The sequence below is a fragment of the Poromitra crassiceps genome, assembly GCF_964638095.1.
Source record: "Poromitra crassiceps genome assembly, chromosome: 4".
NCBI classification, from domain to species: Eukaryota; Metazoa; Chordata; class Actinopteri; order Beryciformes; family Melamphaidae; genus Poromitra; species Poromitra crassiceps.
Window position 1 is genome coordinate 77,215,296 of NC_139626.1, and position 17,506 is coordinate 77,232,801.

General features: G+C 48.8%; 1 protein-coding gene across 1 annotated transcript in view; it reads right to left on the reverse strand.

Annotated features, from left to right (window-relative positions):
* The window catches only part of LOC310775952 (protein NLRC3-like), a gene marked incomplete at its 3' end in the record, with an annotated part of 36,174 nt that overhangs the window by 17,930 nt on the left and 738 nt on the right, over positions 1–17,506 (reverse strand). Inside the window, exons 2-8 of the mRNA XM_083636074.1 lie at positions 15,369–17,289; positions 15,095–15,268; positions 14,835–14,960; positions 14,465–14,638; positions 14,119–14,292; positions 13,773–13,946; positions 4,562–4,732 (exon numbers count right to left, since the gene is read on the reverse strand). Coding sequence (XP_083492200.1) covers positions 4,562–4,732; positions 13,773–13,946; positions 14,119–14,292; positions 14,465–14,638; positions 14,835–14,960; positions 15,095–15,268; positions 15,369–17,289 — 2,914 coding nt within the window. The remainder of the gene's footprint in view (positions 1–4,561; positions 4,733–13,772; positions 13,947–14,118; positions 14,293–14,464; positions 14,639–14,834; positions 14,961–15,094; positions 15,269–15,368; positions 17,290–17,506) is intronic.

Below are 17,506 nucleotides of genomic sequence, written 5' to 3' on the forward strand. Positions count from 1 at the left end.
CCGGACAGCCTTCAAGCCCAGCTTGAGCCACAGCAATGCCGAGGCCACCCCATGGCCAACCAACATCTCCGACTGGACCGTCGCTCACCTCCAGGCTCCAGCTGACCCTCCTTGGTGCACACCCATCGCCTTCATGGCCAGGTGTACCTTTTCTGTTTTCATTCAAGTTTAGCTTTCCTGAAACTCAATCCTATGCTATCTGGTTTGACTTACAGTATATTGACATCGCATCTCACGTGATTACCATTGACTTCAGCAACTCCAAACCATGCATTTACTGAATCAACACTACTACCTGTATGAGGGGTGAACAGTGCCAATGTTTACCTCACTAAGCAACAGCCACTCGTCCCACTTGCTGCTGCTGCCACTACTACGAAGCGACGTCATGTCACTACCGATTACAGCTACTACGACTGCTACCACTAGCCGCTCCGACTACTACCACTATTACTACGACTACTACTAGACGTGGCTACTTTACTAGGCTATTACTGCTAGATGCCGTTGCTGCTGCAGTGCCGTGCACCACAACAGCAGTCTGGTGCCATGCACCACAACAGCAGCCTGGTACCGTGCACCACAACAACAGTCTGGTACCATGCACCACAAGAACAGACAGTCGGGTGCCGTGCACCACAACAACAGTCTGGTGCCATGCATCACAACAGTCACTACTGCTAGCTGCCGCTACTACTAATACAGTACTGCTACGAAAAATCTACACCGTTAAAAGGGACACACTGTTAAAGGGACAGTTCATCCAAAAACAAGACCGTTAAAGGGACAGTTCATCCCAAAATCAACACTGTTAAAGGGACAGTTCATCCCAAAACAACACTAGCTCTCAGTGCACACGCTTCCACGCTTCCCCCCCTCCCCTCCCATCCTCTTCCTCCAGCCCTTGACACCGGGGCTCCGCCAGCACACGGACCCGGGTCTGCCCAGCTCGCTTCGGATCATGCCGCTGCTGCCCCCATCGGGCCCCAGGTATCGTTCCTGCCTCCCCTCCTACCCCAGCAGGCTCACGCCACCGCAGCCACAGCCTCCCCTTCCTTCCTCCTGCTCAACCTCCTTTCCGCCCTCCAGCCGCCGTATGGCGGGGCGCACCCATAGTCTCCTGCGCACACGCATCCTCTTCTCCACTCCCCTCACAGTCTCTTCCTTCAGCCTCCCTGGCCCGTCTTTTCCCCCCTCAGTTGCTAGTGCAGCCACCCGCCTCGGCAGCCCACGGCAACGTTCCCACTATTCTACCCCCTCCCGATGCCCTCCCACCCCCTCAACCCCCTCCCCTTCCCCATCAAACCTCAAGTTTATAATGCATTTCTGCCCTTCTTGCCTCTCTCTGTCCACCACCCGCTCTCTCGGGTCCCCACGCACATGCATCCCACCCCTCCCTCCCCGCTCAGCCTCTTCCTTCTGCCTCCGTGGCTTACCCCCTTCCCTCCGTGGACTCCGCGGCCCCACTTTCCCCCATGGCCTCCGCGGCCACCGGCGTCATCCCCTTTTCTCCTGTTCTTCCCCTACCGGATACCCTGCCCCCCCCCCCCCCCTCCTACCCCTTCCCCAGCACCCCAATGTTGGTTTTCCTTGTCTGCCCCTCCCTCTCCCAGTTCCATCCTGGGATGCAGAGCCACGGGAGAGAGCCTCCGCCCAGAGACGCGGTCTTCATCCTAGGAGGCAGAGCCACGGGAGCTCCGCCCAGAGACGCAGTCTTCATCCTGGGTTGCAGAGCCACGGGAGCTCCGCCCAGAGACGCAGTCTTCATCCTGGGTTTCAGAGCCACGGGAGCTCCGCCCAGAGACGCAACCCCCACCCCCGTCCAGAGTCCTCCCCCTCCCATCCTCTTCTTTCTGCCTCCGCAGCTTTTACCCTCCCCCTCCTCCATCTCCCGCCACGGCCTCCGCGGCCACCGGCGTCAACCCCCTTTCCCCCTGTTCTTCCCCCATCGGATTCCCCCCCCCTAGCGGCCCGTGCAGCCACCCGCCCCCTCCGCAGCCCACGGCGGCTTTCCTCCTGTTGTAAACCCATCCGATCCCCTCCACGTCCCTCCCCCAACCCTTCCCCATCACCCCAATGTACTTAGGCTGGACTCGCAGCCGCGCTGCAGTCCCCGTGCCTGTTAACTCACTATTCGGGCGCCACCACCGCCCTCGACACGGCCCCGTCACCGCCGTCCCCATCCTTCCGACCACAGTCAGGTGCTGCTGCGCCCTCGACATGGACCCGCAGCTGCCGCTGCCCTCCCCGTCACCTCACCAAGCCAGCCATTGGTCAAAGCCAAAATCACATGAGGACAGGTAATTTCCGCTAGTTGTCTCTTAATGTGTCTTAAAGGTCTCAACCTGGAATTGGCCACGCCTCACCACGAGCAGGAGCAGCAGACTGAGATTCAGCAGTCCAGGCTCAAGCGCAGACCACCAGCAGTCCAGGCTTCAGCCAGGGAACCAAGGGCAGCAACATCCTTACAGCAGCCACCACTACAGCCCTGAACAACGCAGCTAGCGGCCAGCAGTGGGAGAGAGTAAAATATCTCCCTTCCACGTAAGTCTTCAAACAGACCGATGTATAAGTGGCCAGAGTAATTCATCATGAGTGGCTTGCTTGCTGTTAAAGAATATATAGCTGAGTCTCCCATCCACAGGCTTGGCCCGGAGGCACATGCATCACGCATCGTCACGGACTCGCAGCTGCCGCTGTCCTCCCTGTCACCTCACCACTCGATTCAGGCGCCACCGCGCCCCCGACACGGCCCCGCCGCTGCCATCGCCTCACCACTCTATTCAGGCACCGCTGTGCCCTCGATACGGTCCGCACTGACACTGCAAGCCGCCCGCTCCAAAGGTCGTCATTGAAGCTCTTTTGGGGCAATGAGCTCTCGACAACCATCTTCACAACAGTTGACACATGGATATTCAAATCCACTGCACCACACTCTGACCTATCTGACACCGGTCTCTCCGTTTCAACCCCGTCTCGAACCTCAGTGCTTTCAACTGATCGCCATGCCACAACCATAAACGGCCTCTCCCCTAAACCCTTTCGTCTTCTATTCACGCGCCCTCGACACAGACCTAAGCCACGCCACTGTCCCCGCTTCGGTTGAAGATACCAAAGTTAACCCCCACCATCAACTTCACTAATGAAGCCATGTTTCTTACGTTGCTCGTAATTGACGAACAACTCTTCCCCTACAAATCCCCGCGGTTCTCCAGCCTCTGACATCTCCATCCGCTCCCCGAACCTCAGTTCCAACCTCGAAAAGAAACCACTGGTTTTCTCATCCCATTTTCCCGTCGCTTAAATTCATTCCGAGCCCTACGAGCCCGTCCTAACCTAGTCCACCAGAGGCTCCACCATCACCTCCACCATGTCCTGCTCAAATCAAGAATTCCCCATCGCTTCCAGACAAGGTCTCCACAACCACACGCATAACCATAGGCCGCTTCCTCGACAACCTCGACGATATCGATGGAGCCCGTTCACAGTTAGCTCATTGAAGACTCTTTTGGGGGCTGGTGCATGGAGCTGGGACTCCATCCAGTGAAGCTGAGCTGCGCTCTAGAACAGAGCTTCACCCAAAGACGCTACCCCCACTCTGAGTCTTAACCCCTGGGTTCCTGTCACTGCCGTAGCACGCTCCTGAAGGGACGCTGCCGCACCTCGACCCCATCCACGCTCTCGCACCCAAACACCCACTTATTATTATTAAATTATCTTTCGTTCAAACCATGGTGTGGTCTGTGTTAGTGAAATGGAGTTAGTGTGCTAACTGAGGTTCAGGAACACAAGACCACACCATGTAATCACCGGCGCCTCGCTAATCCATTTCACCTGCGCTCCAATCACTTCACTGATGCATACACCTGTGTTCTATCAACTCAATCACTCGTAGCATATAAACACGACCATATTCTCTCTTCCCCCTGTTTGCCTCAGTCATCACGACCCTCTCCCCAACCCCAAGTTTCTTCCTCCGTTACGGGCAGCACGGGCGGAGTCTGCACGTTCTCCCCGTGCCTGCGTGGGTTTTCCCCGGGTACTCCGGTTTCCTCCCACAAACAGCAAAATACATGCTAATTACGGGCAGCACGCGTGGAGTTTGCATGTTCTCCCCGTGCCTGCGTGGGTTTTCTCCAGGTACTCCGGTTTCCTCCCACAAACAGCTAAAGACATGCTAGTCAGGGCTGCATAATCCTGCATTTCTATCCCCTGATCACAGGAACCACGGGGGGCTGGTGCATGGAGCCGGGACTCCATCCCGTGAAGCTGAGCTGCGCTCTAGAACCGAGCTTCACCCAAAGACGCTACCCCCACTCTGAGTCTTAACCCCTGGGTTCCTGTCACTGCCGTAGCACCCTCCTGAAGAGACGCTGCCGCACCTCAACCCCATCCACGCTCTCGCACTCAAACACCCACTTGCAATAAATTATCTTTCGTTTCGGTGTGGTCTGTGTTAGTGAATCCTCCATTAACCATTGAACAGTATTCCTTGTCTTCTCAGTGTGAAAGAGAATGTGTGTGTGACTCTCAGCCTTCTAGTAGACATGCCTCTCCATACCTGAGAGATTCCAGTCTCCAGTGTGGATCCTCCAGGCCAGCAGACAGCAGCTTTCCTGAGACTCCTGGATGATTGTAGCTCAGGTCCAGCTCTTTCAGATGGGAGGGGTTGGAGCTCAGAGCTGAGGCCAGAGAAGCACAGCTTTCCTCTGTCAGCAGACAGTCTGACAGCCTGCACACACACGCGCACAAGCACACACACACACACACACGCACACGCACACACACACACACACACACACGCACGCACGCACGCACACACACATTTTAAATATTTATGTCCACATAAATACAAGTATGCAAAGGACATAAACAGTAATAGTGCAGTCAATTGCTGGGAGTCAGTCAGTTACATGAGTGCCCAGACGGCAACCAGAATAATGCATACACATAAGAAACACACAGGATGATAAGATGGCAGGTTGATATATACAGTTATACTGTAATGCAAGATAGCGGTCAGTATCCACTTCATGGGTACAAAAAGCAGCGCCTCCTCCATATTGAGCGGCTTCCGATAACAGTAGATATTGAACAGTATTTCGCTAACTGCTTGGCCCTTCTCTTTGGGAGACCAGCCATCTGAAGGCCTCTCACAACCAGCTTATGGACATGACCTAGGCTACCAAATATGAAAACTAAAAGTTTACACCTGTAGCCCAGCTGTGAAATGGTCTGTTCTAGCTGCACACCATTTGCGGAATTGAGAACAGCAGATGTTGTAATCAGTGAAAACAGTCACATAGAACAACCTTCATTCAGAGTCGGTGACAAACAGATTGAGTGCTCATACAAATATTTTATTTTCATATTGCAGGACCGTCCCACCAGCACAGCGAGGGCTCTCCCCTGGTCTGGAGTCAATAGTTCTCTTCCCTGCAAGCCCCTCTCCCTCCACCCCCGTCACAACCCCCCCCCCCCCCACCCCGCCGGAACCCAACCCCCCACCAGCCCACCCCGCCCGGACCCTACCCCCCCAACCGATCCACCCTGTCCCCGTCCAACAATGAGCAGCAGCGGCGCGGGTCCGTCTTCCCGCAACCAGCCAGGGTCGTCACGGACGGGCCGCTCCCAGGGTGCCCTCACAGGCTGCCCGTCTTGGTGGCCGAACTCCGGGGGCTCAGGGAGGCGGTGGAGGCCGGCAACAGGGAGCTGCCGGAGGAGTCGGCCTCCCTGAGGCTGATGCTAGACGGGCACCTGGGGCAGCTCGTCCAGGCGGCCCAGGCCGGTTTGCGGAGCGCGCCCGCTGCTGCTCTCGCTCCGGCGGCAGCGCCTCCTCGGGCAGCAGGAGGTCCCGACCCCGATCCGGCGGCAGTGCCTCCAGCAGGTCCGGCTCAGCGGGTGCTGCTGCGCTCACCCCACCTAATGCGGGCCAGACGCGGGCCGCGCATGGGGAAGGGGAAAAGAGGACGTTAATCCCATTATTTGTTTCCCATTATCATCCTTTTTTTATTAAAAATTCCCCTCTTTGAGATGGTTTTGTGTCCAGTCTTTCTTGCACTATAGGCTACCCTCATATTCCAAAACACACAAGTGAAGTGCAATCTCAATTCAAAGGTTAATTACACTACAGAAAAAGAAAAACATCTGGAAAGTGGCACAAGATCAAAAGTAGACCAAACAAGAGAAAAGGGAATGTCTTGGATTTTGTTAAAGGAATTCACTGGATAAATGTAATCACCACTCAGTAGCCTACACATGTACTATATCGTGATTAAATTTGGCTCTTAACACTTTCAGTGCCACGGCCCTTGGGCAAAAGGTTGCTTGCTGTGCCACATAGGCCGCAATGCATTTTAAAACAGTCATATAATTTCTTTAATAATTACTATGTAAACACTGAACACGCACAAATAACGATGAGACTCTCTTCTATCACCTGCAAAAAAAAGTTTATTGATCCCATTTTCCGTTCTTTAGTTATGAGCCGGAGAAGATAGCTTGATTGAACGAAAAAAAGAGCTTTTTTTCTACGAGCTGAGATAATGAGCCTTTTGTGAAATTAAACATTTCAAGCACATCACTGACTCTAAAGCTAATTTTCTGATGTAGTCACACCTCAAAAATAATTTCCTTCAATAAAACAGTGAAGGCAAGGGAATTTTGTTTGGAAGAATAATATTTTTAGCTGAAACCAGCAGCGCTGGCGCCTGCATGCGCTGCTGGTTGCAGCTTCTTGCTGATCTTTTGCTGCTGGTGGGCATCGGATATTCTGGCTTGCGTTTGCCAACCCTGTCCTGCTGTCTGGGTCTGTGTTGTGTACTTGGCTCTGCGTGCCCACCTCCCCCCCTCCTCCTCCCCCCCCCCCCCGTTGTGGGAGGAGTATCTCTCTGCTCTGCTGTTTTCTCGTTTTCTCTGCCTGTGCTCAGCACTGAAAAAGTCTGCTAGATCCTGCTTTTTTACAGCCGCGTGTACCAGCTCCCATGCTTCGAGTTGAGAATAATAACAAATCCACGGCTGATCATGTGTTGCAGCGGACACGGAGGCTGTTGCAGCGGACATCGAGGTGCTCAATTGTGATAGCAGATTGGCTGCTGCAGGGGCACAGCTAAACGTTGCTTCAATGAAGCCGCTGCATACGGACGGATGCGATGCGATTTCCTTCCCCCCAATGACTTCTTCTGTGTGTTTCACTCCACGTTCTCTCATCTGGAGAGCGCTGTCGCCACCTAAGGGTTCTGTAAAATAGGTTAGACACATTCAATACCTCTGAATATTGTAAGAGGCGATGTAAGAGGCATAGATCGACACCCCCCCGTCAAAAAAAAAAAATCGAGTTATGACGCCATTTGGCGTCGCTGGCACTGTACGGTAAATTTCTAATGACGCCATATGGCGTCGCTGGCACTGAATGTGTTAACATCCAAGACATTCCTTTGAAAAAAATCCAAGAAATTCCTTTTTCTCTTGCTTGTTCAAATTAGACTACACGCATGTTTCTCCACAAAGTCAGTGTGCTTACCAGGCTGTCTTGCCATCCTGCGTGCCAGCCCATCCCTAAGCTCCCGTGCTGCTGCTGCTTCATGGGCCCCCCCTCGTCTCAGCACATGCAGCTCAGCTTCACGCCTTATAATGTCCTCTAATGTCCCCTCATTAATGTCACCGATAAATCCATCACGCATGGCAATGTTATGCAAGACACAACATGCCACAAAGAATTCTCCGACTTTCCGAGGCCTGTATTGTAATGTACCACCTGACCTATCCAAACATCTGAATCGCATCTTAAGCAATCCAAACGTTCTCTCTATTACAGAGCGTGCTCTTTTGTGAATAGCATTGTACGCCATAGTATGCACTGTTGGCTGGATGTATGGTGTCATCAGCCATGTCTTCAATGGATAACCATTGTCCCCTAACAGCCACGCCTCCAGGGGGGATCCCCCTGGAAGACTGCAGGAATGACAGGGTTGGTTAGTATGAAGGAGTCATGGCTTCCTCCAGGATAGTTTGCGAATGCATGTGATGCGACAATTAGCATCACAAACTACCTGGACGTTGATGGAATGGGTCCCCTTACGGTGCACGTATATCAGTGCATCCTGCGACGGAGCACACAGTTGCACGTGGGTGCAATCGATTGCACCCAGAACCTTAGGGAACCCATATTTAGCCATGAACTCCGCCATGACCCAGGCTTGGCGGCCAGGTGTATTGGGCCATACGATATACCGATGAGCATCTCGGACTAGGCTAGTTGTAACTGCATGTATAGCTGAGCTGATGGTGGATTGGGCCATGCCTCCAATAGCATTGAGGGGGTGTTGAAATGACCCGGAGACATAGAAGTATAAAGCAGCAGTGACTTTTACAGCCACGGGTAGTGCATGGGGAGAGCTGGAACCAGTCTGCAGATCTTCTGCTAAGATATGGCACACGTCTGTGACAGCCTGGCGGGTGAGACGGTTACATGCCGCCATTCCGACGTGCTGCCACTCCGACGTTCCGCCACTCAGAAATATCGGCACTCAGAAATATTGCCACTCAGAAATCCCGCCACTCCGATTTTCATAAGGTCCACCACTCCGAACTTGATTTGACTTCCAGTTCACGTTCAGGCAGCTGAACCTCGTTCAGACAGGCACCTCTCTCAGATGCTGCTAAATGGGTTGCCTCAAATCCTCGAAATGATTGTAGAGCCCAACAAAATTAAAATAAAGACGTGTTGTTCAAAGATGTTGTTGGTGCTCCCTCTAACTCCACAATGTGCAAGATAGTAATAGGCTATGTGTCTCTATAGGCGGGTGCACAACGCACACACCCTGCTTAGAGAGCAGCGCAGTGAGCGCACACACATGCTGACACGCCCGCGGGAACATAGCCTAATTCTGTTGTCCCTCCATGCGCCCTGCAGCTGTGTAAAATGTCATACGAAATAATTATAAATTCCAATAGGATAAGCTTGCCTGATTAACTGAAAACAATTAAACAATAACGAAAAAAATAATATCCTAACGAAAATAGAAGTCTAATCAAGTATATAGCCTTCAGAAAGCATCAGTAAAAGCCCAGTTCTAATAGGCTACTGCTGCGCTGCTCAGACGCACAGTGTGCGACTGAAATGTCTGCACTTTTGTGCCATATTCCACAATATCCAAACTTCGGAATGGCGGATCCTTTAGAAAAAAGAGGAAGGGCTGACATTTCGAATAATGAAGGCAGGAATTTTTGTAATGGTGGGACCTATAAAAAAAGGTGAAGGACCGCCAGTCCGAATAATGGAAGTTAACGTTCGGAGTGGCAGGGTTTTGGAAAGGCAGACAGTTACCGGGTGAGACACAGCTGCCTCCGGCAGTCCTCCTCGCTGAGTGGGTATAAGCAGCTACTTTTCAAAAACGAGTTGCAAGGTGCTTTTACTGAGACATAGGGCAAGCGGAATTAGTGAGAAGCAAGGCAGCCTTGATACATGACAAGCAGGCCAACAGTTTCCTAAAGCACAATGCTACAAATGCAGTGAAAATAATCCATTTGGGGGAAGGCAATTCTGGGCAAGTGAAAAAAAAATGTGTGTGCTACCTTAGGGACAGGTAGGTCGTTCTTGGACGGTAGACTCTCTCCCGCCTCTGCTCCTCCATCCCCTCTCCCAGCATGAGATCCATTCCCACTTAATTGTGGATTAATAGTAGATGAGTGAATGCACCGACATTTTGGAGGAGAACTTAACTGATTAGAAATAAGGTCAGGCATAATATAAGCATTTTGCTTCTGCCTGTTGACTTTTACTGTGATTTTGTTATGTATAATGACTGAATAAAATTACATTACATTATGTAAGCGTCTGCCAAATGACGTAATGTAATGTAATGTAATGTAATGTAATGTAACCCATGAATTAAATGACTGCTGTTCTGTTCAACTCTGTTGAACTGTGTTCAGCAGCCGATCCGTCGCTCGTTTGTCAGGTTGATGAATTGCTGTTACATTTTATTTTTTTTTTATGTTTTTTTTCCGATTTTTTATCCCATTTTTATCCCCCGTTTAGTGCTCATTTGAATTACTCAATCCTGGTTGCTACTCCATCCTCTGCCGATCTGGGGAGAGCCGAGACTGATTCCATGCATCCTCCGAGACATGGGCAGTCAAGTCAGCCGCATCTTTTCACCTGCCCGAGGAAGCTCCCCCGGTAGGACATAGCACGTGGGAGGTTCACGCTATTCCAACCAGTTCCCCTCCCTCTGAACAGGCGCCCTTAACGATCAGAGGAGGAACCATATAAGCAACCAGGATGTTGCATGTTTTTGTGAAGGGGGTTCCTATATGAAGGAGACCCCCGGGAGGCACGGGGAGAACATGCAAACTCCACACAGAAAGGCCATTTTTGCCGACCCCACCCGGGTGGTGGGCACTCGAGGACATGCGGACGGGCACGCATTCCTCCAGCGTTCACATCGGCCCAGGTGGGAATCGAACCCACGACCTTCGAGCTGTGAGGCGATAGTGCTTACCACTGCACCACCGTACCTCCTGCTGTTACATTATTGACGCTGACAGGTTGAATATCTGGTTGGTAATAATATTGGTTAACCATATCCGTAAGTTAAGTTATCCAGTGCATCCATGGAAATCAGCAGCAAGGTCTGAAATGACAAATGCTATATAGGCTGCCAAACAGGTGCAGGGAATCACACTGCAAATTAGGATAGATTGCCACCACTGTCCCACCGCTGTCCCATAGGCTATCTTCTCCCGCCACTGTAGTAGCGGGAATAATGCGTAGCACATTGGACAGCAATGGGCCGGCTTCTGCGCTTCGCGCTTGCTAAGTTGTTCAGCACCCTGGACAGCTCCGCAGCAGAGCGGAGCCTCCGCTGCCACACAGGAGGGATGAGCACGAAGACAAATTTATTTAGTTGAGCTTTCATCCTTACAAAATCACGCATCAATGAGTTTGCTCGCTCGCTCGCACGCACGCACGCACGCACGCACGCACACACACACACACACACACACACACACACACACACACACACGTATATATATATATATAAAAATACAATATCAAATAATTTATTAACTGCAGTACTACCCATGTGGTGTATATTCTAAAATGTCCATGCGGTTTGGTCTATGTAGGTCAGACCAAACGCGCACTCAAAATTAGGATTGCCGAACACAAAGCACCCATTCGCAATAACAACATGGACTATGCCATAGCAAGGCATTACGCACAGGTTAAACGGCTCTGCAGCTACCCTCAAATTCTGGGGGATTGAAAAGATCTTCCCCTCACAGAGAGGGGGAGACATAGTCAAACAATTGCTCAGGAGAGAGGCTTATTACATTTTCACACTTAACACTGTGGAACCACATGGACTTAATGAGGAACTGAGCCTCTCATGCTTTCTCTAATTGGTTTCTTAGGTAGTATGTTGTTTCTTTATATTGTTGTTTCATTATTGTTGTTTATCTGGGGCTTAATATGTATTACTGGGGATGGTATACTGCTTTAAAACAGCACCTCCCCTATATCCTCTTCTATTTTTTCTATATATGAGTGCTGTCACTGTATAGGCTGATTGAATGATCACCTCCCACTCTCCTCTATCCAATGAGAAATTAACATCTCATACTGGAGGCATTTTAACTGCTGAATGTTTCTGCCTGTACTGTTTGACTCTGAAGAAGACGCTGTGTGCGTCGAAACGTCAGTGCTTTGTACCTATTAAATCATTTCTAGTGATTTCGTGTGCTCCAGTCCTCTCTTTGGGTTCAGTCTTTACTGAAGTGGCCCATTGAACCTTTTCCAGTATGTATTTATGTATTTATTTATTTCGCATATTATTTATTCTACTGTATTCTCCCCTCCTCCTGGTTAAAGGAGTTTGGTAGTTTGTGGGTTATGTCCCAAAGCGTGTGCTTAGGCCTACTCTGTAATTAGACATTTCGTTCATAGGCTAACATACACATGGACAAATATTAGTTTCTTTAATTATAGGGTAGGGATGTGTGAGATATTAATTCTAGCCTATTTCAATAGCCTATATCAGAATTGTCCACAACTTTCTCACAAGCAATCTACTGTTAGCCTACCTCACACACCACAGGCCTGTATGGTCAGGAATTATAGTCTAGCCTATAACATTACAAACAAATTCTCATTTTTCAATCAAGATGTGTTTTTTTCTGCAATGTAGGCTATAGTTGAAAATCAACGTGACATTCCGAGGAGAGAAGAGTGTCTGCGCTCAGGCATACGCCATGGTGTAGTGGGGTTGTTTGCGCTAAGACCAGCTATTTGCTGGCGTTAAAATTGAGAGCACCCACGGCCCCTTTTTCTATCACATTGCGCTGGAACAACTATTTTGGAACGGGCAACTCCCAAACCTCTCTTTGCGCTCGCCACATACCGACGGTATCTTCCCCACAGCACTAAATGACACTTGTGCAAGATACATGATAGGCTAGAGGCCCAGCGACACACCTGGGCCACGCCTACACCTGTGTCATCACAGCGCAAAACTGGATGGTGGAGGCAGACGATAGCTTAGACGGTGGGAAGATAGCAATAAGAGGCGCGCAAAGGCAGTGCAAAGGCAGCGCAAACGATAGCGCCGTACAACGATAGGGCCCTTTGACTTCCTGATAGCAGTGAAGATGGCGGCGTATGACAGCGCTCAGTAAAACTGAGGCACGGAGAAATCCTGTTCGTTAACTTTTGATTTGTGCCAAGACAAGTCCGTCTCTTTGTAAAGCTGCTTAGCTATTTAGTGTGGGCGCAAGCCATTTTTTTATTTTGTTTAGAGCGGGGAACTCTCCGATTACAGAGCCCCGAACTCTCTAGTCCGCTAAAAGACTGGACTCATAGCCAAAGCTAGGCTAACTGTACCCTAGTGGCCTGGCTAAGAGTAGCCATTTCTTTAATTCTCCTAAAACGACCAAACAAGATATCCTCAGAAGGGGACTTCACTACAAATCCGACCGGGGACTGCGGTGTCTACAACGGGGGGTTCGTCTTTAACCCAGGATCTGTGTTGGACGTGCCGCTCTACCAGACAACATCAAACGGGGCCCATCGCTGAAGCTAAGGCAGCTAGTACGAGCGCCCCTCGGCTCCCAGCAGGCTTCTGTAAGGAATTTCAGTCTTTTCTTGCTGCATGAGACCTATCAAATATCCCCCAGAGCTCGGTAAGCCAGGAACACTCTTTCAAGAGCCTGCCGAACCGAGAACCCTCTTTCCCAGTTCTGGGTGTTCCAGTCTAGCACACAAGTTACTGACTGAAGCTGAGCTGCACCTCAGGTGAATCTGGTGTTGAACAATGTGGCTGTTGAGCAGGTGGTGGAGGCAAAACTTCTTGGTGTCATTTTAGACTGTAAACTGTCGTGGACAAAGCATATAGCCCCCTATCTTCCCATTGGCCTTAGGCGCTAATACTGGCGTTGAACACAAAAAAACGCGCCTTGCGCCTGCCTCGGGAGGGTAGCAACATGTGGACTCCCCAGTCCAGCAGAGAGCAGCTTCAGTCCTGCTTCTTGTAAGTCGCTGTTACTCAGGTCCAGCTCTCTCAGACTAGAGGACTGATGACAACCCCTTACAGCATTTTTCTGTGAGTTTGTTTTGATTGAACCTGATGTAAACGATATAAATTATTTACTTGTTCACGTTGACAAATGTAGAATAATTATGACTACAAAGGAGAAGATCCATCATAAAAAGCATACCATCTTATAGTTACAACAAATTGTTACACAAAAGCATCATAGCCTGATCTTACCTGAGAGTCCCTAGTCTACAGTTTGGACTCTCCAGTCCAGCAGAGAGCAGCTTCAGTCCTGAATCTTGGAGGTTGTTGTTACTCAAGTCCAGCTCTCTCAGACTAGAGGACTGGGAGCTGAGAACTGATGACAACTCCTTACAGCATTTTTCTGTGAGTTTGTTTTGATTCAACCTGATGTAAACGATATAAATTATTTACTTGTTCACGTTGACAAATGTAGAATAATTATGACTACAAAGGAGAAGATCCATCATAAAACAGCATACCATCTTATATAGTAGTATATATAGTCTTATATAGTTATAACTAATTGTTACACAAAAGCATCATAGCCTGATCTTACCTGAGAGTCCCTAGTCTACAGTTTGGACTCTCCAGTCCAGCAGAGAGCAGCTTCAGTCCTGAATCTTGGAGGTTGTTGTTACTCAGGTCCAGCTCTCTCAGACTAGAGGACTGGGAGCTGAGAACTGATGACAACTCCTTACAGCATTTTTCTGTGAGTTTGTTTTCATTCAACCTGTTGTAAACGATATAAATGATTTACTTGTTCACATTGACAAATGTAGAATAATTATGACTACAAAGGAGAAGATCCATCATAAAACAGCATACCATCTTATATAGTAGTATATCTAGTCTTATATAGTTACAACACATTGTTACACAAAAGCATCATAGCCTGATCTTACCTGAGAGTCCCTAGTCTACAGTTTGGACTCCCCAGTCCAACAGAGAGCAGCTTCAGTCCTGAATCTTGGAGGTTGTTGTTACTCAGGTCCAGCTCTCTCAGACTAGAGGACTGGGAGCTGAGAACTGATGACAACTCCTTACAGCATTTTTCTGTGAGTTTGTTTTGATTCAACCTGTTGTAAATGATATAAATGATTTACTTGTTCACATTGACAAATGTAGAATAATTATGACTACAAAGAAGAAGATCCATCATAAAACAGCATACCATCTTATAGTTACAACAAATTGTTACACAAAAGCATCATAACCTGATCTTACCTGAGAGTCCCTAGTCTACAGTGTGGACTCTCCAGTCCAGCAGAGAGCAGCTTCAGTCCTGAATCTTGGAGGTTGTTGTTACTCAGGTCCAGCTCTCTCAGACTAGAGGACTGGAAGCTGAGAACTGATGACAACTCCTTACAGCATTTCTCTGTGAGCTTGTTTTGAGTTAACCTGACAAAACAGACATTTTACTTGTTCACCTTGTTTGACAAATGCTGAAAACCTATGAGTACAAAAAAAACATTTATCAGAAATAGCAGACAATGTTATAGTTACAACATATTGTTAACCAGAAGTATCATAACCTGATAGTCTCCAGTTTACAGTGTGGACTCCCCAGTCCAGCAGAGAGCAGTGTCACTCCTGAATCTTGAAAGTCATTGTTACTCAGGTCCAGCTCTCTCAGACTAGAGAACTGGGAGCTGAGAACTGAGGCCAGAGCTTCACAGCTTCTCCTTGACAGCTGACAGTCATTCAGCCTGGAGCAAAATTAGTGGTTTAGAAGTTTGAAAATCTACACTTTTCTGTATGAATATTACATATAATATATTGAATATATCTAGTTAACCATGCACATACAGAGATGTATTGGAGGCTTTGACCACTGGCAGCAGCCTCAGAAGAGCTTCCTCTGAAGAAGAGTATTTCTTGAGGTCAAACACGTCGAGTTCTTCTTCTGATGTCAGTAACATGAAGCCCAGAGCCGACCACAGAGTAGGGGAGATTTTGTCTGTGGAGAGAGTTCCTGATCGCAGGTCCTTTTGGATTTCCTCCACTACAGAACGATCATTCAGCTCATTCAGACAGTAGAACAGATTGATGCTTGTCTTTGAAGATGGATTCTTTCTGATCTTCTTCTTGATGTACTGGACTGTTTCCTGATTGGTCTGTGAGCTACTTCCTATCTGTGGCAGCAGGCCTCGTAGGAGAGTCTGATTGGTCTCTAGTGAAAGACCCAGGAGGAAGCGGAGGAACAAGTCCAGATGTCCATTTGGACTGTGTGAAGCCTTGTCCACAGCACTCTGGTAGAAGAGAGTTTCGGGTTTATTTTCTAACGTTTGCTCGTCTAACATGGCTCCTGGCTGTTGTGTTTTTTTCTTGGTTATTGGTTTTGCTTTCTTCAAAAGGGAGAATGTCCATTTACCCATACACCCTTCACTGGACATTGATTCAGGATAGTCACCAGTGTGGGAGGTTGACTGATGTTCTGACAGCCGATTGACACCAGAGTCGATGAATGAGATGATGACATAAACAGCAGCCAGAAACTCCTGAATGTTCAGATGGACAAAGCTGAAGACCTTGTTCTGGTACAGCCCACACTCACATTTAAAGATCTGTGTGACCACTCCTGAGTACACTGAGGCTGCTATGATATCAATACCACACTCTTTCAGGTCGGCTTCATAGAAGATCAGGTTGCCTTTCTCCAGCTGCTCAAAAGCCAGTTTTCCCAGACAGAGAACCATCTCCCTGTTCTCTGTATTCCAGTGTGGATCTGTCTCAGCTCTCTCATGGTACTTGACATTCTGCTGTTTGGACTGAACCACCAGGAAGTGGATGTACATCTCAGTTAGGGTCTTAGGCAGGTCATCTCTCTCACTGGTTTTCAACACATGCTCCAGAACATTAGCAGTGATCCAGCAGAAGAGTGGGATGTGGCACATGATGAGGAGGCTCCGTGACTCCTTGAGGTGGGAGATAATTCTTGTGGCCTGCTGCTCATCTCTGAATCTCTTCCTGAAGTACTCCTCTTTCTGTGGGTCAGTGAAGCCTCTCACCTCTGTCACCACGTCAACACACTCCTGAGGAATCTGATTGGCTGCTGCAGGGCGTGTAGTTATCCAGCAGCGAGCAGCAGAAAGCAGTTTCCCCTTGATGAGGTTTGTCAGCAGTACATCCACTGAGGTCGACTCTGTGATATCAGTCACAATCTCGTTGTTCTTGAAGTCCAGAGGAAGTCGACACTCATCCAGACCATCAAAGATGAACATAACCTGTAATTTGTCAAACCTGCAGATTCCTGCTTCTTTGGTCTCAGGGAAAAAGTGATGAATAAGTTCCACCAAGCTGAACTTTTTCCCTTTCAGCAGATTCAGCTCTCGGAAAGTGAATGGGAATGTGAACTGTATATCCTGGTTGGCTTTGTCTTCAGCCCAGTCCAGAGTGAACTTCCGTGTTAAGACTGTTTTACCAATGCCAGCCACTCCCTGTGTCATCAATGTTCTGGTTGGTTTGTCTCTTCCAGGCAAGGGTTTAAAGATGTCTTCACATCTGATTTTTGTTTCTGGTCCCACTGGTTTCCTGGATGCTGCTTCAATCTGTCTGACCTCATGTTCATCATTGACCTCTCCACTCCCTCCCTCTGTGAGGTAATGCTCTGTGTACATCTGATTCAGACGTGTTGGGTTTCCTGCTTTAGCAATCCCCTCAAACAAAAACTGAAACTTCTCCTTCAGACTGGTTTTTAGTTCACATTGGCAGATGGCATCAAGAGTTTCTGAAAGAACAAAGAAAAAAAACATCAATGAGCTAAATGATATGTTGATAATGATAATGATAATATATAGAATTCCATAGAATATATAATAATGATAATGATAATATCATGTTTGGTAAACATGATAAATGTGAAAATGTCTTTGTAAATGTGTATCTCCATTCCATCACATCTCTTTAGCTCATCCTTTAGGTCCTGATTGTGTGTAGCTCAGTGT